General features: G+C 34.5%; 1 protein-coding gene across 1 annotated transcript in view; it reads left to right on the top strand.

Annotated features, from left to right (window-relative positions):
* LOC107149448 (phospholipid-transporting ATPase IF-like) overlaps positions 1–19,839 on the top strand; it is a 21,884-nt gene extending 2,045 nt beyond the window's left edge. The window contains exons 2-3 of the mRNA XM_015494223.2: positions 12,947–13,080; positions 17,308–19,839. Coding sequence (XP_015349709.1) covers positions 12,947–13,080; positions 17,308–17,389 — 216 coding nt within the window. The 3' untranslated portion in view covers positions 17,390–19,839. The remainder of the gene's footprint in view (positions 1–12,946; positions 13,081–17,307) is intronic.
* The last annotated feature ends 5,916 nt before the right edge of the window (positions 19,840–25,755 follow it).

Here is a 25,755-nt window from a genome sequence, read left to right as displayed (position 1 = left end):
TTTTTTTTTTTTTTTTTTTTTTTTTTTTTTTTACTTTGGTAGTGTAATACAAATACTATCTTATTTGGATTAGAATTCAAATGCTGTTTCAGCCATTTATAAGATAGCTGTATGTCCTTGATTAAGTCATTTTCTTAGGCCTCAATTTCCTTCTCTATAAAAATCACAATAATAATTATTACCTTATGAGGGGCTGGGGTTGTGGCTCAGCAGTAGAGTGTTTGGCCAGCACATGTGAGGCACTGGGTTCCATCCTCAGCACCACGTAAAAATAAGTAAAATAAAGGTATTGTGTCCAACTACAACTAAAAAAAAAAATTGTAAAATAATAATTGTTATTATTACCTCATGTGATTTTTGTAAGAAAGAATGAATATATGCATCTGTCATCACTGTGCCTGTTGGTCCAAAATTTTTTAAAAAGTTGTCATTTTAAGTATGAGGAAGTGAGAATATATCTATAATATTGATCTCTAAATGGGACTGAAAAATCAGCATAATTGATTACTATCTGCCTGTGCATATATTTATATCAATATGGACAGACTTTTCCACTCTGCAATATATTACTTAAATCCGTTACAGACAGGTTTGTCTGTTTATCTGTCTTACTATTTCTAAACTTGGGTTTTTGGGTTTTGATTTTGGGGTGTTTTGTTTGTTTGTTTTTGGTTTTTTGTTTGTTTGTTTTGCTTTTTTTTTTTTGGTAGTGGGGATTGAACCCAGGGTATTTAACCACTGAGTCATGTCCCCAACTCCCTTTTTTTTTTTTTTTTTTTTAATATTTTTTAATTGTAGTTGGACACAATATCTTTATTTTATTTATTCATTTTTTATGTGGTGCTGAGGCTAGAACCCAGCGCCTCCCACGTGCTAGGTGAGCGCTATACCGCTAAGTCCCAGTCCCAGCCTCCCCCAGCCCTTTTTAATATTTTATTTAAAGACAGGGTCTCACTGAGTTGCTTAGGGCCTCACTAAATTGCTAAGGCTGGCTTTGAACTCACAAAACTCCCTTAGCCTCCAGGGCTGCTGGGATTGCAGGCATGCAACACTGTACCTGGCTTAAACTTCAGATTTGTAAATTTACTATTTCTAAACTTTTCATTTATAGTTAAAAGAGTATTATTTTTAATACATTGTCTATGATACTTTCCTAGATTTTTAGAACAATTTTCTTCCCCCTTGGCCTATATGAAGTTATATTTAATGAAAATGTATGAATAATATCACTTAAAAATGTAATTCTTTATAAAACTAAATTGATCAGATTTATCTACATTTATCCTTTGAAATGCTGTGGTAGACAGAGCATTTATAAACTTTAGTTGTGTTTTTCATAGAGATTTCTTAATTGATATGAAAGTGATAATATTAGAATCTATTACCTTTTCTATAGCCTCTTTCCAAAAGATTACATAGGAAATATTTGGTACCTTAAGGTAGGCCCTTCACAAGAAAAAGGTTAAAAGTGCTTATGTGTATTTTGGTTATTAACATAAGTTAAAGGGAATGAGCATCAAATCAATAACTGAATCTGTATGTGAAAGCCAGTATATTCTCCCTTTTTGGCTCACTAAATTCATTTCCAAATGACTTACCCAGATGTTCTAGGCAGTCTCTTTCAAGAAAAAAACCTCCACTTCCACTGAAGGATCTTCTAGCACACTGGTGGCATTTGGTGGTTGGTTGGTGGTTGGTTGGTTGGTTTTATTTTTTACTGAAACAGTATATGGTCATTCAAATCCCATATGTGACATTATTTCTTGGCTACAGGCAGTAATCATTTTTTCAGCTTCTACCATCACTTCTGGTTTCAAATAATGAAGAAATGGTTAGAAAATTGTCAACTACTTCATTGTTTTACTAAAAGTAACAAGAAAAGTCATATTAAAAGAAGAACTATCAGCATTTATTGTGAGCTTTATTCTTCTGCAGAATAACCATGTGGTGTTACAAGTGAAAAAATAATTTTTTTGATGGCAAAGTCAACACAGTTCAAATGTCAGTCATATATGTGTACCATGTACATTTCCTACTCTTGTGGGAACAGATGTTCAATATTTACAAACCTTGTCCTGTGTCTGTCTCATAGGTGATGAATAGAGCTCACTGACTTGTTGTGTGTTCCATCCTTTTTCTGTCCACTTATAGATGTACTCCAACACAGTGGCTTTAAGTGATGAGTTCATCGCACTGCAGCCTTTATCGAGGGCAAGGAATCAGCTGAGCAAACTTAGGTAGAGTAGGAGGAATAGAACCTCATTAACTCTTCTGCATGCTAAAGGTCAATTAAACCATATCCAAAAGATAGGCAGAGGCATGAATAAAGAGTGGGGTATTTTTTGTTAGCACAGCTCTGTCTCTGACTAATTTGACCTTTATTAGTATTATGTTAAAGCCTAAAAATCATATCCATTTCTTCTTTGAGAAGAAAATTCAGATGAAAATTCAACATAACAGGACAGAGATCTGTACCTTGTTATATATTTTACACTTGAACTATCTTTTCTAGCACAATTTTAATGCTTCTGCTTGTCACATTGTTCATATTTAAGAATGTTCCTGCATGTTGAGTAATTAAAGCTACAGAAATTCATCATAAAATTTAAAATACTTAAGCTATAGTTACTTGGAAGTGAGATTTGCCCATTTTTTATCTTGCCTTAATCTGTGTTGTAAATACATGTGTGTTTGTGTTTGTATACTGTAATGGCTGCCTAAGCATTTCATATCCTTGCTACTATTCAGAGCATCTATAAATTGAACAATATATTTTATGTCTTATATAAACCTTTATTATCAGTTCTGTCATGGAAATTTAAATCCTAGAACTTTTGATAACAGCATATCATAATAACATACTAAGTTTAATGCCATTTAAGTTTTGAAGAGAAAAAAGTCATGTAACTAAAGTTTTTCTTTAGTTTTGGCACTTTTCAGTTTCTTGCCTTATCAATATCTTATAGATTCTTAATCATGTATATTTTTATATTGTTTTTTCTTCTCAAGGTTTCTAATCTTTCCAAATTCACTTGATCAAATGAATGGTTTTGACAAAGTACCACTTAACCTTTTTATGTAATACTGACTTTATAGTTTTGAGCTGTCTTAAAGTTTTATCAAACCTTTGGCCTTTTTATTATTAACTCAGGATTTTTTTAAAATATTGTACTTTGAATTTTTTTCAAAGATAATCATTATAGAGGAATATACAAATGGGTTTCTAAGTGCTAAACTAAATTTCATATTTAAAACAAGAAAAAACAAATGTAAAGATTTGCTTTCGTTTTTCTTTGAGCCAGGTATGTATATTACAGCTTTATCAGTAGGAAACAGTGGCTATATATGTCACATTTTTTAACATCTAATTATTTAATTCTAAGGCAGTAGGAGAGCTCATTATTTTAAAAAACACACTGGTCAATGAAGATAACTTTTGCATTGCGAATAATCATATTGTTATGAAATCACATTTTCGCATATCATCTTGCCTTAAATCAAGTGACTCTTTTTGAGCATTACTAGACCTAAAAAGAATGAGGAAGTATATTATAAATCAGAGAGATCCCAGGCTCTCTAATACTGTAAGAAATTAGTAAGTTTAACATTTCTCTGCAAAAGATCACAATGAGAGCAGGTTGACCATCCCCTGTTAGGTGATGTAACCACAGAAAGAGAGCACTGGTTAGCCAGCAACCCACCTGAATGCTGATGCTGCACTTTTCGCTACTACCAGTGGTCCTAACCAAGCATACTCCCAGTTATGTTCTTGTTTCTGGGCCTCCACGTTCTTTACCCATCACATGATCATTTTATGTACTCTGTTCTATTAAATTAATATTAGCAGCAAAGAAAACATAAAGAAGAAATATGCTCAATCAAAGGCCAGGGAGAAGTAACAGTAATTCATATGAGCTATGAGTGGCTCCTAGGTGGGCATTTCTTCATAGCTGATGGTGAACATCTCTGCAAATACACCCTATAAACTTTGAATAAACCTTTTTTTTAACTGTTTTTTTTTTTAAGAGAGAGAATTTTTTTTTTTAATATTTATTTTTTAGTTCTCGGCAGACACAACATCTTTGTTTGTATGTGGTGCTGAGGATCGAACCCGGGCCGCACGCATGCCAGGCGAGCGCGCTGCCGCTTGAGCCACATCCCCAGCCCCTTTAAACTGTTTTGAATGGTATTCCATAGGTGTGATCCATAGTTGCTGAGCTATTTAATCCTGGTGATGAAGAGCAAGATTGTATAGATATCATATATCTTTAAGAGCTCTCAAATCTTAATCAGGATAGTACTTCTTAAGATTGTTTAACAAGCCAGGTGTGGTGGCTCAGGAGGCTAAGGCAAGAGGCTGAGGTAGGAGGATTGCAAGTTCAAATCTCTAGCCTCATCAACTCAGCAAGACCCTAAGCAATTTAATGAAACCCTATCCCATCCCCTGGCTGGGTGAACCCCTGGGTTCAATCCTTGGTATGGGGGTGGGAGAAATCCTTTAACACATACTATTTATACTTCTCTTTTGACTAAAGAGTTTCTGTGTATTATAGGCAAAACTAAACTGTCTTCACGTGAACTTACTATACTCTTGGAACCAAGGAATTCTGCTGCCTTTTTTTTTCTATGTAAGAAATATACTATAGTATTTTTCATAGATACAGTTATTGGGCAGTAGTCCTAAGACTGGAAGAACACGGAGATGAGGCAGAATTTGTCTTTTATTCATTATGGACATGTTCTCATAATTTAAGAAAAGTTAAAATAAAAAAGGCTATGGCACATTTTTAAATTAAACTTCTTTAGAAGGCCTGTAATACAAATATAAGATAAAAAGAACTAAGATTCATGAAATTAGTTGGTCCTCACTAAAAATATATTTCAGATTAAAGATTAATGTTAACAAGTAAATCAAATCAAGCTCTTTGTTCACATGTCCAAAATTTGTAAGGTTATAGGAGCCTTATTCTCTGCTGAATTCCACTTAGAGAAGTCTCCTAAGTTGGAAGCATGAGAGGTGAGAAAATGGACATACCTTTGCAATAAGAATCCAACCTTGTAGCAATGAGTTTCATAGAAGACAAAAAATTATTTTAAAGGAAACAGTTTTACTAGGCTGTATATTCAGTAAGAGCTTTGTGCACTGGGAAATCATGGCTTTGTGTGCTTTGTTGTGTACCCTTAAGAAGCTCCTATTAACCCTATCTTGTGATAGTAAATGTGCTATTGTATGAAGATTCATTTGTGCCTTACACACTGTGGACCCAACTTATTGCTTTGATTCTAAACCTGTATAATGTGAGAGTATCATTCTGTAATATGAGACTTGTTGCTTTTCTGTCCTTCTAGATGGAAGAAGATAAGGGTTCAGTCAGCTCAGCATATGAATTTGCTGAAAGCCAGCACAGAGGGGAGGACAGTAGGCACCTGCTAGCTGAGGTTTGCAGCCAGCAGGACAGTTGTTGCGTGCACTAGGTAGTACTGCGCTGGACCTTCCTGGGGACTCATCTGCTAAGTTCTCATGCTTGGGCCATGCCATGGAGCACTGACCTGATGTTTCCATGTTTACTTTTCTAATTCCTTCACTGTTTCTCATGACGTCGTTTTAGTCTTTTCCTTTTTTTGTGGTCTTCACATTTTTTATGTCTATCACTGAGTATCTTATTAATCTTTCTTTGGAGTTACAGTGAAAAGTCATACTTCACCTCAGGTATTTTCAACACCTCTTGTCTTATATTCAAGAAGTCATTCCTTCTCACTTCTTTTTTTTTTTAATATTTTTAGTTCTAGATGGACACAGTACCTTTATTATTTATTTGTATGTGGTACTGAGGATTGAACCCAGTGCCTCACACATGTGAGACAAGTGCTCCACCACTGAGCTATAACCCCAGCCCTTCACTTCTCATTTTGAAAATATGTTATGCTGTATTTCTGACTTCCAAAATCATTTTCCCCTTTGAAGTTGTGGCTGTATAACATTTTATACATTTTAACGTAGACATTTATATAAACCCACCTCTTGAGTTGAATAATCAAACAGATAAGTGTTTAGACTTAGTGATTTTCTGTTGGCATATATTTAACAAACTTTCAGTTCTTTTCATAAATTTTTGAAGTCATATCTTTGTAATAAAAAATATGAACTGAAAAGGGTTTAGTTTACTCTCCTTTTAAGGAGTAAGACCTAACTGCTTCTAGACCTAATTAGGATATGCAAAAGTGTTTTGATTGGTAGTAATTATGAAGGATAAAAATGCCCACCACTAATAATTACATTTTTACTTGGACTAATTGCCATTTTATTATAATTACTGATCAAAAAGATGCTGTTGTCTTGTGTGGGATAATCAAATGATAAAGCAAAACTTTAAAACAAAGTCACTTAAAGATTATATACTTTTCAACTATTATGTATCAGACCATATTATATAACAGAACACATATAATAATTGGGAAAAATCCTAATTATTCTATAAAACATGTTTTAAAATTAGATTTCTTTAGTGAATTGACCTAAATGGATTGTCCTATTAGATTTCTTTAGTGAATTGACCTAAATGGATTGTCCTAAGTAGAAAATTCCTCTCAGTTATTAGAAACTTAAAAACTCTGAATTTTTATTTTGCTTTGGTATGCTTCATGTGATTGTATGGTGCTTTAATATAGAAAGATTTTTATTTTCTCAATATACCCCAATTGAGCTACAGGGAAAGCTCATGTAAAGAACTTAGCTTGGCCAAAAAAAAAAAAAAAAAAAGATCTTGCTTGGCTACTATTTGTATTATGCTCCAAGCAGATAATCTACTAGGGTACCTAACTATGCTAGAATTATAAAATTAATGTCCTCTATGATAGTAGTTCCCCAAGGGTTCTAGTTCAAGTTGGTATCTCATTAGACTGGGATCTGGTACTACTCTGCTTTAAGATGTACATTAAAATGTACAAGATAGCTGGGAATTAGGTTCTTAGAATGCTCCCATTAAATAATAGGGGCCTTATTATTATTACAAGAATAATTAGTGAATTTTCTCCCTTATACCCTCTGATATTAATTTATGCTCCCCATTAAGTTGGAGGATTAGTGTTTTTCAGATACTGATACTTTCCCTTACCTAAACTATAAATTCCTAGTTGTATATCGTCATTTATATAACCATTTGAATAAGCACATCATTAAATTAAGGGGACTTTAGTCCCCTTTGAAACTAGGAGTGAGCCAAATAATCAAAATAAGCTTACCTTTTAAATATAATTCTTGCTGTTTGTTTATTTTCATCAATTTAGGCAATACACACAGACATCTCCTTTCTAAAAAGCCCTAAATGACAGTATGGAAGTATTTTACTTATATTTATAACTGTCTTTCAAAGTTCCAATATTTCAGAGTTATTTGTTTTACTGAAGGAGAAGGGAAGAGGAAGGGAGTTTAGAGGAATGAACATGTTCTAGAAAAAGGGGCCTTAAATGAAATGCCAGCCATCTGAATGCCAGCACTAACAGCTGTCTACATTGCAGTTAATGAGATGAAGTACTGATTTATTTTAAGGATTTTAAAATGATTAATGATTCTTTTTTTTTTAATACCTTTATTTTGTTTTTGTTTTTTAACGTGGTATTAAGGATCGAACCCAGGGCCTCACGCATTCTAGGCAAGCGCTCTGCCGCTGAGCCACAACCCCAGCCCTGATTAATGATTCTTAACCAGATTTGTAAGTCAGTAATATTTGATGATTATTGATTTCATATTAAAAATAAATACATTTCTATAAACACAACTTTTTTCCAGATAAGTTCTCTCTCTCTTTTTTTTTTTTTTTTGGTACCAGGAATTGAACCCAGGGGTGCTTAATGACTGAAACACGTCCCCCCAAGCCCTATTTTATATTTAGAGACAGAGTCTCACTGAGTTGCTCAGGGTCTTGCTAAGTTGCTGAGGCTAGCTTTGAGCTCGCAATCCTCCTGCCTCAACCATCTGAACCACTGAGATTACAGTGTGCACCACCGCACTCGGTTTCCGGATAACTTCTTTTAAAGCTCAACAGGGCATTCACACTGATTATCCAGTATATAATACAACTTTAAAAGACAAAGACGTAATAGAGTTAATAGCATGACAATTCTTATCTAAACTTAAATCATGTCATAGAAGTGATCAAAAATGCTAAAAGTGTAAGATAATTTTTTAACATCTTATAAGATTTAAGGAAGATATCAATATGAAAATAATGAATATAAGAGCAATGAGCCAGAATTTATTTCAAAAGGCAAGTTCTATAAAGATGAACATTTTCATTGGCCATACATAGTCATGTTGAATATCCAAGATGTTTTGCTTGGCAAGCCTCCTAGCTCTAAATTACATAGTTGTTACTGGGAAGCAAGTATAGTAGAAAGTGAGGCTCACTAATAAATCTTCTGGTAAATTAAAAACTATTTCTTAGTGCCAGGCATGATGGAACACGCCTGTAATCCCAGCTGCTGGAGAGGCTGAGGCTCTCAAGTTCAAAGCCGACTCAGCAACTTAGTAAGGCACTGAGCAACTTAGCAACACCTTGTCTCTAAATAAAAGACAAAAGGGGGCTGTGGACATACCTCAGTGGTTAAGGGCCCCTGGGGTTTAATCCCTGGTGCCAAAAAAAAAACAAGTTATTTCTTGGTGCCACCAGATCCTTATCTGGTAATGACTGATTACCTTATCTGGTAATCACTACCATTAGTTGTTTTGTTTTTTTTTGCTTTTCTGTGTTTATAAATAGCCCCCTCCTCCCCCCAAAAAAAAACCCTTTCCTTACTTTGAATGAAATGAGACTGAATACTCCATTCCATTTCTGCCAACCCTCATTCCAAGTTGTACTGGTAGCTGTGGCTACATCATCTCTGGCTGAGCTCCTGGTTATGTATGTTAGAAAGTAGTGGAACTTTAAAATCTGCTAGAGAATAGTACAGTATTTTCTGTAGAAATCTTTACAGAAACAGTTACCCAGCATTCAGCATTTTCTAAGCAGCTGGGGCTCTTTTCTCTTTGAGGGAAAAAAAGGAAATAATTTTAATTCAGAAGATAATCTGAAAAAAAATTATTTTTTATAACAGTTCTGACATTTCAAGATATTTATCCCCCTACCCCCCATCTATCTCTATCTATCTCTGTCTCTCTGGGGTTGTTCATAATTTAATCCCTGTCCTTAGATGATCAATGCAGAGTAAGGTTAATACCTACAGTCAGATCCAGAGTAAGTAGTATTCTGCATGTATGTGGACTCTCATGCTAGTGATCTTCTGGATCTCCTTTTCAGTGAATCCCAATCAGTTGGATGAGCACCAGCTATGAGCAAAACACATGTCGTTAAAGTAAGAAGTCCAGACAAGGGCCTGGGGTTGTACATCAGTAGTAAAGCGCTCACATGTTTGAGGCACTGGGTTTAATCCTCAGCACCACAGAAAAATAAATAAATTAAATAAAGGTATTGTGTCCATCTACAACTTAAAAAACATTTTTTTTAAAAAAAGAAGTACCATACAAGATCTTTGTCATTCCCAGTATCTCTGCTGAAATGTGCTGAAGGACCAGTTTGTTATTTTCTTGATTATAATTTCCTGTCCATCATGAACTAGTGCTTTTATGAGAACAGTAAAAATGAATTATTAGGCAAATGAAATTTTTTAAATATACAAAATTACTCCCAATTTTTAAGTTATTATTAGATTCAACAGTTATAAAGTTGTTCTGTCAGATTTGTATAAAATTGTCTAAACTCTGTCAGATTGGCATAAAAATCTTAAAACTCTTTCTCTCACCAGACCAGCAACACTTGCTTTATCAGCCAGCAACAAAGTATTTACAGATGAACAGAATCAGGGATCACACTTTGAGCCACACTACTGGTTGTTTTGCATGGGGGCAGTAGTAACAACTACTCCCTTACACCTAAGCTAAACTTGTGGTGAATACACATGATACTCTGCCCCCACACAGTTATTTGTTCTCTTTCATCACCCTGAGATGCCCTTTCTTTCCCATCTCCAGCTATGGCAATCCCACTCATCCTGCCGGATGTATTTCCAATGCCATTATTTTCATCAGATCTTTCATGCCTTCCCACTAGTACCACCAGCATCTAGGTCTGGGCCTTCCCCTCTCTTTTCTGAGTAGTTTGCCTCATACATAGTTGAAACAGGATAGTAGCTTGATAAATAATTTGGGACTTTGTAATCAAAGAAACCAAAACTCAAGTCCCCACTTGAATGTGACCATGAACAAATTCTTGACCTCTGTTTCCTCCTCTTAACTGGAAATGATTGCTTGGCACAGTGGTGCATGACTGTAATCCCAGCAATTCCGGAAGCTGAGGCAGGAGGATTACAAGTTTGAAGCCAGCCTTGGAAACTTGGTGATACCCTATTTCAAAATAAAGTAAAAAAGGTTGGGGATGTAGCCCAGAGTAGAGTGTCCCTGGGTTCAATCCCCAGTACCAAAAATAAAAAGTGGAGGTGATTATGGTGCAAGGTCAGCATTCTACCCTCCTTCATGACAGCTGCAACACGCCCACTGGCAGGGTGCATTTCATGGTTGGCTGGTATGGAGTCTACAAAGGAACTCAGGAAGTAGAGCAGGAAAGGCAGCCTAGAGGCAGGTTGGAAAGGGCCTTAAGGCCACTTGAGGTGTTGTGTTTTATCCTTTGACTCCAGTGGGAGCACTAGAGTCAGGTTCCTTCAGAGGGTGAATTTGAGGTTGGGGGAAACTGGAGACCAGTTTGTGACAAAACTGGGAAACTGATGAAATCCTGTTACTTAAACCAGTATTTCCCAAACCATTCCTCTGAATATTAATGTTCCTCCTGGTATTGATTACTGTTTCCTGGTGAAACAGGGTGGTAGAGTGTGGGGGTTAGTGAAAAAAAAGAGAATCCTAGTATGTGAAGCTTCCCCCGAGGAGACCAGCACTCCACGTGCTGTGTGTTGAATCCTGTCTTACTGACAATCTTTTACTTAAGTCTGTTTAGCAGAGTAGGGTCGAAGAGCATGAGAAGAAGATTAACATTAAATAGGGATGAGAGATGGGAGGGAAAGGGAAAGAGAAGGGAAATTGCATGGAAATGGAAGGAGACCCTCAGAGTTATACAAAAGTAGATACAAGAGGAAGTGAGGGGAAAGGGAAAAATAATACAAGGGGGACAAATGAATGTCAGTAGAGGGGGCAGAGAGAGAAGAGGCGAGGGGAGGGGAGGGGAGGGGGGATAGTAGAGGATAGGAAAGGCAGCAGAACACAACAGACACTAGTATGGCAATATGTAAATCAATGGATGTGTAACTGATGTGATTCTGCAATCTGTATTTGGGGTAAAAATGGGAGATCATAACCCACTTGAATCAAAGTGTGAAATATGATATATCAAGAATTATGTAATGTTTTGAACAGCCAACAATAAAAAATTAAAAAAAAAAAAAAAGAAAGTACAAAAAAAAAAAAAAAGTCTGTTTAGGATTTAATTGAATTAGTGTTTTCCAAATTTAAGTGACTATAGATTTTGTTTTTCTTCTGTGAAATATCTAGAAACATCTCAAAAAACAGAGTTTAAGAGACAGTGCCCTCAACAGTTCTAAACCAAGGGTATCTAAATGAAACAAGTAAGATTGGGCTCTTTCTCAGTGTTTAGCAGATCCTAGGATATTGGTGCAACCAGGCAGTTGCCAAACAGGAGCAGTGTTCTGTCTCACACTGCTCAATGTTGGGCAGGAGCATGGATCTCATTGGGACCTCACTGATTGCTTACACTCAGAAGGCCAGGGTATTTATGTTCCACCACATTCACCTCTCTGTCCATTGTGTCTCCACAAATGTCCTTTGTTGCCATGCCTCCACATGACACATGGTGATTCCCAACCTTTGTGGAAGTGTCCATTCTATTGAATTTGTTTTTTTATTGTTCTCCTTCCCTTGCCTTCAAAAGATCTGTTATGCAGGATATTACATATTAATGAAAAGTGAATTAAAATTAATTATTTAAAAATGACAACCCTTGAGAAATTTATTAGGAGCACTCCTGACTAGCAAAACCAGGGTTGGGATTCATTAAGCTGTGTGGTCATACCATATTTTTTTTCTCATTCTAACATAATTAAAATTGTTATTATAATGTAATTAATTATCTTGCTGGGCTGTTTTTGCCTGAATCAATATAAATCTTGGATATTTGAGAACTTAATTCAACTTTAAATCTTAATAGTATTATTTATTAATTTGTTTAATGAAGTTTAACCCATGTGCCACTAGACCACTCACTGTTAAACAGATAATGAGATGGATGGCACTTCATAGTTGGTTAGCAATTTAAGGTAAATGATATTTTTTTCAAAGATAATTATTGAGTGGATTTATGTAGAGTGCTTAGATCTGGCACATAGTACACCCTGTATCAAGTGTTTGCTCCTATTATTGTTATTATTCTTATGGGAGATTGGGCATAGGTTCCTGTCTGGTTGTTACTTCCCAGTCTTCCAGATAATTCACATTCCAGTTTCCATGATTGCTACACTTTTTTTTTTTTATTGTAATTGCAGGAGCATTTCACCTAAGCAAAGACTCCAAGAAAAATTAGAATTTGCTGAATTTCTGAGTGATTGATATAAATGAGAATTGATAATAATAAATTATTAAAATAGGCTATTAAATTCCTAAATCCTTGCAGATTTAAATACTGTCTAGCTTGTTATGTTTATATAATTTTTTACTAGACTTGTCATTAGGACACAAGGCTTTTAAATATTGTTTATGATTATGCTCTATAAAATTAAAACCTTGTATACAGTTCCATATTGTAGAAAACATATATACTTATACACATTGCTTTTGGTTTTAAAGTGCTTGTGATTTTTTTTTTAGTGCTTTTATATTAGTCCAAATCTATAAATAACTAATTTTTTTTTTTCTTTTCAACTCCTCCAGCTTACTGAAACAAATTCAAGTATCAAGTGCTTGGACTCCATGTGCTGCTTCCCAGAAGGAGAAACAGCGTGCGCATCTGTTAGAAGAATGCTGGAACGAGTCATAGGAAGATGTAGTCCAACACACATCAGCAGGTGTGACATTTCTCTAAGTAGCCTTTGCTGCAGATGAGTACCTGTAAACTGGAACAGGATGAACCTGCAGCTCTAGATATCCAATAAATCAGCAGCTGGTTTTACCAACTGAAGCAGGAAGTCTACTATTTATTAGCACTCTTTGATGGTAGATTTCACTTGTGGCTTTGGGGTGGGGTTCTTTCACTCACAAAGGAAGAGAAGGCACCTTTGAAGAGACTTTTCATCCAATGAACAAAATAATTCTGTTTATATTCTTTCTAAAATGTGGTAAATACGAATGTGTATATGATACTCTTTCTTGATTTGTATAACTTTCTTTTTTTAATAATACCTCTACTACTGCTTGATTTCCTGCTGAGCTTTTTCCTATTTGTCTTTACAAAATAATCTCCACATACAGTGAAGTCAAAGGTCTTTGCTTTTCCTATTCTTCATGTCTGTTTTCTAGTCAATCAAGGTTGAACACAGAAGGCTGTATTTCTGCCCCCGACTTCTTACATCTGTAATGGAATTAGTTGTGATTTTTAAGTTTCTTTAATTTGATATTTATTGTCTAATTAAAAGTTTACAGGGTTAGGGTTGTGGCTGTATGATAGAGTGCCTGCTTAGCACATGTGAGACACTGGGTTCGATCCCTAGCACCACATAAAAGAAATATGAGTTTTTTTTAAAAGTTCATAAGTTAGGTCTTAGGCCTAATTTATAAGATTATGGATCAGAAGAATCTTAGCATTTTTGTCCCCTCCCAAATCTATTTTTTGAATTAGATTTATCACAGCTTGCTTTTGTGGATCATATTATGGATCAAAAAATGCCATTTTTTAGCAAATCCTATTTAAAACTGATTTGACACTGAAGTGGATTCATTCATTCATACATTTACCCAAGATATATATCATTATTGAGGGGATACTAGGGAATAAAAATAGCTCTCTCTGTACTTGGTGTTCTTTAGGGGAATGATATCATACTCCCAAAATCAGAACAGCAGTGCTATGGTGTGCGTGAAGGCTTACAGTGGACACAGATAGATGTTGATGCCCGTTGTCCACAGTGTTCCATATGAATATTATCACCATCTCTGCCATGGCTTTGGCTTGGGAAGTGCCCAGGAGCAAGAAATAAAGGCTGGGAGGGACACTACTCTTACCTACTAATAAAGAATTGTTAATATTTAGTTAGCTTTGTGTTTTTAAAAAATTATGAGAATATCATTCATGTATTTTAACACTGAGGTAACTTTTACTGGTTAACTTGTTAGTTCTCACTTTGGCTTTGGATATGGCCAGGACTTTATAGTATAGTTGGGCTGATAAATAGCATTTCTATGTTAATATAATGTCCATGGTTTCAACCCTCATTTATTCTGACTTAATTATAATATGTGATCCAAAATACTTTAATAATGCTGTGATATTATTTTGTAGTAATTTCATACCACATAAAAGTTTACCATGAGCAGTTAAATTTACTGGGGATTTTGTTATATATTATGCAATAGTATTATAAAGTACACCATAAGAAAGTAGCTCTGTCATGCACTTAGGCTGGTGAGTTTCCCAAAAGATGTTCCAGAAGGATCTTGTGTTGTTATTTTACCTGGTAACAGTTTTACTGCAAAGAACCAAGACAGGAATTAGATTAAGATACTACAATAGAACTTAAGTAGAATTTTTGAAATTTCTACTTCAACAGAGATTCCTCTTATATCTTTGATAATGATTTTAAAAGCTAGAATTAATTTTAAATGAGAAAAAAAATTGTTCACTTTCTACATCCATCCATTTCTCTAATATCAATTGTATGATGCACCAATATGCTTTGCACAGCCTTTTTTTATTACCCCTTTTGACCCTGTCTCCAAGGGTTAATTTATTTTGGCAGTTCTCTTAAAGGTAGCTATTACCATCTCAATTTCTAGTCATTCGAAGTTGTATCATATTCTTTTCTGAGACTTCCTTCCCTAAAAAATGTTTAACTTTATCTTTACTATCATATTTGACACACTGTAAATCCCTTTTCAGTGTTGTCCAACATCTCAGGTTATATTATTTGTTACTGTTATCATTTTCTCCTTGTACCTAAAATGAAAAATCTACAAAGTCCTTTTAGATCTGTCAGGTTGTATTTTGGGGTTTTTTGTTTGTTTGTTTGTTTGTTTGTTTTTTAGGGGATAAAATCATACAAAACACAGAGCTACTTGGTGCTTTTCAAAGGGCTATATGAAGATTGCCATAGGTCCATCAACATTATATTTAGACTTTAATAGTCATTTTGATATGTAGAGTCTTGTTTTTGTTTTCTACATATAATTGTATTTGTGAAATATGTTTGGCATTTTGATTTTGGAGCAGGCTGTCTTTTTATTTCTATTTCATGTGTAATTTAAGGCAAGACTGAGAACTCCATTACAAAATATAGAAACTTCATGGCTACTTGTTCCATTGAAAGATTGTACATAACAGTAGTGGCCATCACTTAAAAAATACAACAGTGCTTTTATATTACAGATTTGTCTGCTGAAAGTTCTTACCATTCATACACAAAAATTTTACTTACATTTTATTAATTAATGTTGTCAAAGGAATATGCCATATTACAAGCTCAGTTTGAAAGGGAGCATTATGCTGCTTTGTAAAGGATAAGCCATGTAGTAGCCTAAAGAGCTGTCTTAGCAATGAATGATTTTCTGTATGTATTTTACTACAGGTACTTTATCCTAATCAAAACAATCTTTTAAATAGAAAGGAGGTAATAGTTTATATGTAGTTCAGCTGTTAAATATTCTATCAGAAATTATATTTAACATGAATACACATGTGTGCTTTGAAAAGATAAAAAATGAAGGAAACCTTGCCTAAAAAGATTTCTTGTGTAAACAATGGTTGGAAAGAGGGAGGACTAATACAAAATATTTGAGTTTGGAATTGCACATTTGACTGCAGATAATTGGGTACTGGCAGTTAAGTTATAGTTAAAAGCATGCTTCCCCCCGCACCATCATAAGTACTTAATTAACTCTGTAAGAAACTTTTATATTCTCATTTTTATTAATGTATCCTATAAATACTCGGTGCCTAATGTGTGCCAGATGCAGTTCTAGATGCTAGAAAGACAATAATGAACAAGTCTCTTCCTTAAATTAAGGTAGAAGTTGTTCAGGCTTTTCTGGAAACCAAGCTTGTTTTCCTATTTGCCCAATTTTGTAAAATTTCTAGATTCCAAACTTCATTATGACTGTGCTCTCTTTGACTCAAACTTGAACTACATACAAACTGAGAGTCTGTAGCAAACAGAAGATGTTTGATAAAGAGGAATTGGGGCTGTTTTCAATAATAGTCTCTTCCTCTGATATCTCTGCTTAGGCAAAGCAGGAACTGGCAAAAGTTATATAAAATGTATTTGTTGTTAAGTGCTTTTAGTCTCCTAAGAAAAGCCACTCTTTATGTGATTATCCTGCTATGTCCTTGAGTTAGGGTAATCTATTTTAGGCACAGCAGGCTACTTTGGGTCTTGAGTTATTTTACCTTAAGTTAACTCAAGCTAATTTAAGTTTACAGCTGCAAATAAAGTATTACATATTGAATTGCTCAAGGGCCTTATCACTCCAACAATAATTAACTTTTCCAGACCAATAAAGGATCATTTTTTTTCTTAGATAAGTGAAAATGCTAGTGACCTGCAAGTGTCTTTGATATCTTTTGAGTAAACCATTTGCTGCATTCAACCTAATTAGGTTTCAATCTTTAGAGTAGAATTTATAGCTGAAAAGATGTGACAAATAAATACAAATTTCATTCCAAGGCTTTTGGTAAGTGTGGATGTTGTTTTTTTCTGAAATGTCAAAATAGAGTTGTTTTTCAGTAAAACTTAATGTGTATAACTCTTAGTAACATTTATTTTTACTGGGTTATTAGGATTTAAAAAGCATCTCACGCTTTACTACCTATAGAAATTGTTTTAATGCTAATGAATATTTGAATTTTGGCTAATATTTTTATATGATTTATAGAGCATAATTTTTCCCTAGTTTTTATATAATATAAATAGATTGGTCATTCAATATTGGTCTGAAGAACTTCTCTTTAGCATTTAAAAATGATTGAATCAGTGATTATTTTAAAACTCAAATTGCATTTTGGTCCTAAGTTTTACAGTCAATTTTTTTTCTCAATTAAAACATAGGTCCTGGTGAGCCAAACTTTTCTCTTATTGTTACTTTAGATCATGGAGTGCATCGGATCCTTTCTATACCAACGACAGGAGCATCTTGACTCTCTCCACAATGGACTCATCTACTTATTAAAGGGGCAGTAGTACTTTGGGGAGCAATTTCACCTCCTTTCCTCAGATTCAGGGTGATCATCCTGTAAATGGCCACACTAGCTGTGAAATTACTTTCTGAAATCTCTGGAGTAGTTCATACTCACTGAGAGTAATAATGACAAACAGAAAATTAAAATGAACCCTTCTCTCCCTTTAATTTTAATCTATACATGTTAAAATTTGTGAATAAAGAGACATTTTCAGTCTCTTTGTCTGGGTTGTCCCTTGTGCTTATGGGACTCCTAATGGCATTTCAGCTTGTTGCTGAGGCTACTGTATTTTAATATCAAAGTAGAAGGAGATAACTTCTAGTTATGTGTATTTTTTAGAATTAGCTTGATTGACTCTTCTATTTAAACTTGCTTCTGTAAATTATGCTGAAAGTTTGCCTTGAGAACTCTATTTTTTTATTAGAGTTATATTTGAAGCTTTTCATGGGGAAAAAAATGTGAATTTTAAGGAATTCTGGTCCTGCATTGACCTGTGTTGTTAATTCATTAGTGTTTTTAAGTTCACAGAGCAAATTAGAATATATTTCCAATCATTATTTACTGCAGTATGAGGAATAAATTTATACCTATACCAAATTTCTCTAAATGTAGCCCAGCTAGTAAACCTGATAAATGCAAAGAGGGTTTATCATATCTTATATATAAATCAGAAATCAGGTCCAGTCACCAAATTTCAAAGTGATGTATACTAACATTTTTGTGACTGAATATGAAGAACCTATAGAGAGTAAATGTGATACTATTATCATATTATTAATTTGTCTTTATCATTGGATCTTTTGCATGCTTTAACCTGGCTAATATATTTAAATTTGCATTCTTTCTCTCTCTTTATCCAAAGGCTCTGTTGAGTATTTTATGACAATGTTGTAAGTTCAACTATATCAATAAAAAACAAATTTGGACAGTATTTAAATATTGCAGATACTTTTAATTATACAAATCAAATTTGGGTAACTATGCTGGGTGTGGTGATGCATGCCTGTAATCCCAGCAGCTTGGGAGGCCAAGGAGGGAAGATAGAAAGTGAGTTCAAGAGCAGTGTGGGCAACTTAGCAAGGCCCCATCACAAAAAAAAAAAAAAAGAAAAGAAAGAATGAGTAATTAAATTAATAAAAATGGAACAGCCTCTTATGGCCAACTTAGAATTATTCTTGCCTTTCTGTAAGAGACTTCAGAATAAAGAATTTCTGCCTTTTTTTTTTTTTTTAGTGTATGTTATCTAAGTTGCAGCAGACCACCACGATAAATTAAACTGTGCTCAAGGTCCCATATAAGGTATATTGTTGGTTGGGACTGCGGAAAGTAAATCAAACAAAGTCTAAAACGCTAAATTTTATCAGCAGTAAATAAATTTTAGCAGCAATAAAGTGCTAACAATGAATAATTAGGTACATGTCACTCTAATTAACTCATTACATCTCAAAACTTAATCTCAAAATTTAATTTCTTCCCAAATCTATCATGTAGTTTCAGTATTGTCATATGTTTTGTTTAAAAGTAATGTTATTTTAAAATTTTGAAGTATCAGTTTATATACTGTAATCTAGCTCTAAGCATACTTACAATTGTAAGTAAGTGAGGTTTTTCTAGATTTCCCCTTGAGAATGTAATATTTCCTTTTTGAAGATTTATTGTGCAATTCTCTACTCATTTCCCATTTCATGAATCCAGGACTTCTGGACTTGGGCTGGTGGCGAAAGAACGTAGAGCAAGAATTAAGACTGCACTCTTTTTTGCTAGTAAATTATTTACTTGCTAATCTAATATTTTTTCAATAATGAAGGATATGAAATTATTCATTTGAGGCTAAATATCAATTTTCATAAATAGCCCTTCTTTAACAGATATTCCAGTTAGATTTAGAATGCTCTCTTATTCTGGAAGTATGCTAAAGGAATAATATGTTGTATAATGTATACACTCACCAATTCTTATTCTAGAGAGAAATATTGCAGAAATATTCAGTGGAATAATTTAGTGGAGGACAATATGAAATTTGCTTTCTCTTGGAATGTCTTATAAAGCACACATATAACAAAATGAGATTCAGTAGGTCTGCCTTAGCAGTGTTTTGTGCCACCAAATAAACTAACTACTGACGCTAGAGAAGGACCACAGAGTCGTCAAGTAGTCTATGGCCAGCTGCAGGGAGATAGGTCAGATGGCCTCCATGGGTCTTCTCATACATTTGATTGTAATTTTCTGCACTCACCCATTTGCAGTTAGTGAAGAATTTTTTGTTTCATTGCTTTCATTGTTTTGGTGCTGGAAATCAAACCCAGGGTCTGCCTCGCTCATCCTAGGCAAGTGGGCTACTGCTGAGCTATCCCAAGCCCTATTTATATTTTTCAGAAAAAAAAAAAAAATGCTTGAGCATGCATGAGCCCTGAGTTCAGACCCCAGCACTGCAAATAAATAAATAGTACTATGTGCTCACCCTGCTTTTTTGTTCAAAACTTCATTTTTTAAGGAAAATCATAAATTTTTTATTTAAGTAGTAATGCAGCCTATAAGCTTCCTGTACTTTTCTAACACTTATACTACAAAACTTTACTACATAACCAGTATTCACAGATAATTTCCCCTTGCATGTTCAATGTTGATAATTTTATTCTTATCTGCCAAAACCAGAGTGAGATGCTAAATGTGTTACTGCTAGTTTACTAAGGTCTGAAATCTTTTTGCCTCGCTGGCTTTCCTTTATCTAGTCTGAAGTCTTTAGGCCTAGAGATAAAGACGATGGCCAGGTTAGTTTCCAGAATTGCCCATCAGCTTTTTCAGGTGACTCAGTGCCCTGCCTTGGCTTTTAACAAGCACAGGCTCAACCTGGAAGGAGAAGAGTGGGGATTGAGAACTATAGCTGCCAAGGCTTGCTGAGGATGGAGGAGAGAAGTGGGGAGAATTAATGGTCTCATTTCTCTAACTTTCCTTCTCCTTGGGTCTGAAGTTTGTGCTATATAAAGGCTTCCAGAGCTGACCCAAACTCTGGCACTCTCCTGAATAGATTTAATTGAGGCAAATCACCTTGTTGGGAGATAACTGCATTCAGCCCTATTAGTAGTACCAGGACTGCAAATAAATACTGCAGAAGATTGTGAAATTGACTTGTCTAATAATCTTGAGACTGATGATTGGCAGGAGTCAGGGAGATATATCAAAATTAGGAGACACAAGTTTTCAAAATATACTACTTTAAAAATCTTTTGGAGGCTAAGGGAAAGAGGAATTGTCCATGTTTGTGTTTTCTCTAAAAAATCGATTTGGAGTATAAGCAGGTATTAATAAAATTAACAAACCAAAGAGTTGTATTAAAATATGTTCTATTAGTTTTGGTCCCCCTATAGATAATTTTATTTCTATCTTAAAATTAGTTATCTATTTTCATTTAAAAAACACAATATATTGCTGTTTGAGATGAAATAACTTGAATGATATTCCTACAAAAAACAGATAGTAACTAATGATATGTTTGTAATAATGGTGATTTGTTAGATTTTTATGAAGAATGAGTAGCTAGAAATATTGTAGCAATACTTAGTTTAAAACTTTGGACCTCAGACACTGTGGTTGTCTAATGTAATCCTTAAAAATTATCTGCATTGTCAGTAACTTTACTATATTTATTGTATAGCTCTCAGTAATTTTTTTAAAGTTTATGGAATTATATTTATCAAATAAAAGTATTTCTATATAATTAAGTGTTTCTCCATTATTTAAGCATTTTTTAAATTTTTTTTAGTTGTAGATGGATACATTTATTTTTATTTACTTATCTTTTTGTGGTGCTGAGGATCGAACCCAGTACCTCACAGATGCTAGGCGAGCACTCTACCGCTGAGCCACAACCCCTGCCCTATTGGTATTTTAAGCTTCTGTTCATCATAACCAGCACTGCCAAACTTGTTTCAAGATAAATGTTACTGTGTTTACCCTCCATTATAGTACAAGAGTATCATTTATGCCTTTCACTAACTGCATTTTTGTAATATAGAAGTATCCAGATTTTATAAGAAATTAGTACAATTCTTGAAGAAGGGTCTGAAAGAAATGCACCAATTGTAAAGACCAGTCTTCAAATAGAAATTACATCGTTCATGAAAATCCATCCAAGACCACTTGTGAATCTGGAAATGCCTTGTAAACATAAAATACATACTCTTTAAGAAATATAACTGTTCAAGCCAAGTGCCGTGGTGCATGCCTTAAACCCAGCATCTGGGGAGGCTGAGAAAGGAGGACCATAAGTTCAAAGTGAGCCTCAACAACTTAGTGAGACCCTGTCTCAAAAAGGGCTGGGAATGTAGCTCAATGATAGTATATCTAGGATACTTTAATTCCCAGGAGTGTAAAAAAAGAACAAAAGAGAAAGAAATATAACTGAAATATATAGAAAATATTCCAATTTTGGTTAGAGTACAGATAATTGTTTAATCTACATTTATTTAGCAGTTTATTTGTTTCAGTACTGGAGATTGAACCCAGGAGTGCTTAGTCAACCGCTGAGCTACATCCCCAGCCCTTTTTACTTTTTGAGACAGGGTCTCACTGAGTTGCCAATGTTGGCCTCAAATTTGAGATCCTCCTACCTCAGCCCCCTGATCTCAGATCTTGGGCATCCATTTATATATTTTAAAAGAGAGTTGGGTGGTTTGACTATCTTTAAGATGTTTCTGACTTTTGATACACAAGAAGTAGAACATAACAAGTTATACTGAAGAAGAAATCATTGAAGAAAAAATTTAGGACAAAAAAAAACTTACGGAAAGCATTTTGCCAGAAAATTTCGTGAGTTCAAAACAATTCAAGTTTTATATTGAAGAGCGAACTGACTCAGAGGAAAGGGCTATGGTCAATGGAGATAAGTCACCCACACCTATCTGTGAACACCTCCTTTTGTAAGTGGCAGAGATCCTTTTAAGTCAAATGTTTAGTACTAACATCTTAAGATAAAATGATTTGTATTCAGATACGGTTATTAAAAGCAAAGTACACAGATGTTAGGGTTGCAGTTCATTCACTTTTGACTAACGTATACACCTATGTAACCCATGCCCCAATCCAGAAGAAGAACCTTCATCATTCCTGATTTTTTTTTTTTTTTTTTTTTTTTTGGTACCAGGGATTGTACTCAGGGACACTTAACCACTGATTCACATCCCCAGCCCTTTTTTGCATTTTATTTAGAGACAGGGTCTCACTGAGTTGCTTAAGGGCTCACTAAATTGCTGAGGCTGGGCTTTGAATTCAAGATCCTCCCGCCTCAGCTGCTGGGATTACAGGCATGCACCACTGTACCTGGCCCTGAAAAGATTCTTAGTGCCTCTTTCCAGTGAATCCATTCCCCTTCCCTACCATAGCAATAAAAGAGAATAAAAGGAAAACTACTCCATTTACAGCCTTTTACAGTAGCCTCAATCATTTTTTCTGATTTCTGTGGTTGAAGATTAGTTTTGCGTGTTCTTGAATTTCACATAAATATTGTAGTATGTTCATTTTTGTATCTGGCTTTGTTGTTCAGCATGTCTATTTGATTGATTCATGCTGTTGCCTGTATCCATGGCTTGTTTCCTTTTGGTACTCAGGAGTGTTCCATTGCATGAACATAAAATTTCCTTCCCTTTCTCTTCTTTGTGACCATCTGGGTTATTGATTATTGCTATTATAAATAAAACTATGAACATTCTTTGTGGAACTGTGTTTTCATTTCTCTTGTGAAATAACTAGGAGTAGGATTGCTAACTCATAGGCAGGTTCATGTTCCTATGAAACTGCCAAAATGTTTTCCTCAGTGGTTGTGCATACCGTTTTATACACTAGCAGTTATGAGTTCCACTTCCATATCATTGCCAAGATTTGGTAGTGTCAGTCTCTTTAATGTTAGCCATTCTAATGGATATGAATACTTATGATTTTAATTTGCATGATAAATAATGACATTTAACTCCTTTTTATGTACTCATTAGTAATTTGTCATTTTTTTCAAAGTAACTGTTCAAATCTCTGGTCATTTGACTACTTTCTTAATGGTAGGGAATCCTTTATGTAAAGATGTAAATCCTTCATCAGATATGTTTATTGTTAGCATTTTTCTCCCAGCCTGTGGTGACTTTGGAAGCAGAAGTGTTTTGATGAAGTTTAATTTTTTTTCTTTTATGGTAAAGTGATTTTTAGGTCCTTTAAACTCCTTGTCAACCCCAATGTCATGAAAATATTTTCCCATTTTTTTAATTAACTTTATATATGACAGCGGAATGTATTACAATTCTTAATACACGTATAGAGCACAATTTTATAACTCTGGTTGTATAGAAAGTATGTTCACACCAATTCGTGTCTTCATACATGTACTTTGGATAATAATGTCCATCACATTCCACCATCATTGCTAATCCCATGCCCCTTCCCTTCCCCTCCCACCCCTTTGCCCTATCTAGAGTTTCTCTATTCCTCCCATGCTCCCCCTCCCTACCCCACTATGAATCAGCCTCCTTAAATCAGAGAAAACATTCGGCATTTGGTTTTTTGGGATTGGCTAACTTCACTTAGCTTTATCTTCTCTAACTCCATCCATTTACCTGCAAATGCCATGATTTTATTCTCTTTTATTGCTGAGTAATATTCTATTGTGTATATATGCCACATTTTTTATCCACTCATATACTGAAGAGCATCTAGGTTGGTTTTCCCCTCCCTCTAAAAACTGGAACAAGACAGGGATGCCCTCTTTCACCACTTCTATTTAACAGTTCTTGAAACTTGCCAGAGCAATTAGACAAAAGAAATTAAAGGGATACACAGGAAAAGAAGAACTCAAATTAGCACTATTTGCTGATGACATGATTCTATACCTAGAAGACCCTAAGTTTCACCAGAAAACTTCTAGAACTAGTAAATGAATTCATCAAAGTAGCAGGATATAAAATCAACACCCATAAATCAAATGCATTTCTGTATATCAGTGACAAATCCTCTGAAAGAGAAACGAGGAAAACTATTCCGTTTACAGTAGCCTCAATAATTGGGAATCAACAAAAGAGGTGAAAGATCTATATAATGAAAATTACAGAACTCTAAATAAAGAAACATTAAAAAATTCCCTCTCTCTCTCTCCCCTCTCTCTTTAAAAAAAAAAAAGCAATATTTTCTTTTGATGGCATTATAATCTTACCGTATGCATTTAGGTCTGTGATCATCTCCAGTTGTCTTATGTGTACGTAATAGAAGGATGGAGGCTTTTCATTCTTCTCAGCTCCATTATAAGCTTATCTGTTTTAATTAGTTCCATTTGTTGAAAATATTCTTTCTCCATTCCATTGGGTTGGCATCCCTGTTTAAAACTGATTATCATACAAATGTGAATCTGGGGACTCTCTTCTGTTGTATTCATTTATCCTTGCACCAGAAGCAAACTTCCCTGATTACTATAGCTTTATGTTTAGCTTTGAAATCAAGTTAACATGATCCTCCAACTCTATCATCAGGATTGTTTTGGCTTTCCTGGGTCCTTTATATTTCCATATAAATTTTGGAGCTAGTAATTAGCTTTTTTTAAAAAAAGGAACAGAAAAAATTGATATGTTTTGATTTATATTGCTCTGAATCTATAGACCAATTTGGGAAGAACGGACATTCCTCCTATCCATGAACACGATCTCTCTGCATTTATTTAGATCTTTTGTTTCTCTGAACAATATTTTACAGTATTCCATATAGACATTGGACAGATCCTTTGTTAAATTCCTGTTATTGGGCTGGGGATGTGGCTCAAGCGGTGGCACGCTCGCCTGGCATGCGCAGGGCGCTGGGTTCGATCCTCAGCACCACATAAAAATTAAAAAAAGATGTATCCACTGAAAACTAAAAAATAAATATTAAAAAATTCCTGTTATTGTTATTATGGTTTTTTTTATGCAACTATAATCAGAATCCACAACCTTGCTGAAAGCACTCATTTGTTCTTGTCTCCTTTTGTATAGAATCCTTTGAGTTTCCACATACGCGTCATCATATGTGAGAATAAAAGGTTTTAACTTTTTTCTTTCCAATATTTTACCTTTCATCTATGATTACCTATCACACTGGGCCAGAACTTCTGGTACAATGGTAAATAGACATGGTGAGAATAATGGAGGGAGGAATATATACACACACACACATTTTTTTTGTTATAGTTGTTTTACATATATGTATATATGTGCATATATGTATAAATATACATATGTGTATATATGCCATATATACATGTATGCATATTTACATTTTTTTTCTTTTGTGTTGGGTTGAACCCAGAGCTTCATGATTGCTAGGTAAGCACTCTACCACTAACTAGATG

The sequence above is a fragment of the Marmota marmota genome, unplaced genomic scaffold (assembly GCF_001458135.2).
Source record: "Marmota marmota marmota unplaced genomic scaffold, marMar, whole genome shotgun sequence".
Classification (NCBI taxonomy): Eukaryota; Metazoa; Chordata; class Mammalia; order Rodentia; family Sciuridae; genus Marmota; species Marmota marmota.
Note: the sequence above shows the minus strand (reverse complement) of the source record. Positions and strands in the feature narration are given on the sequence as shown.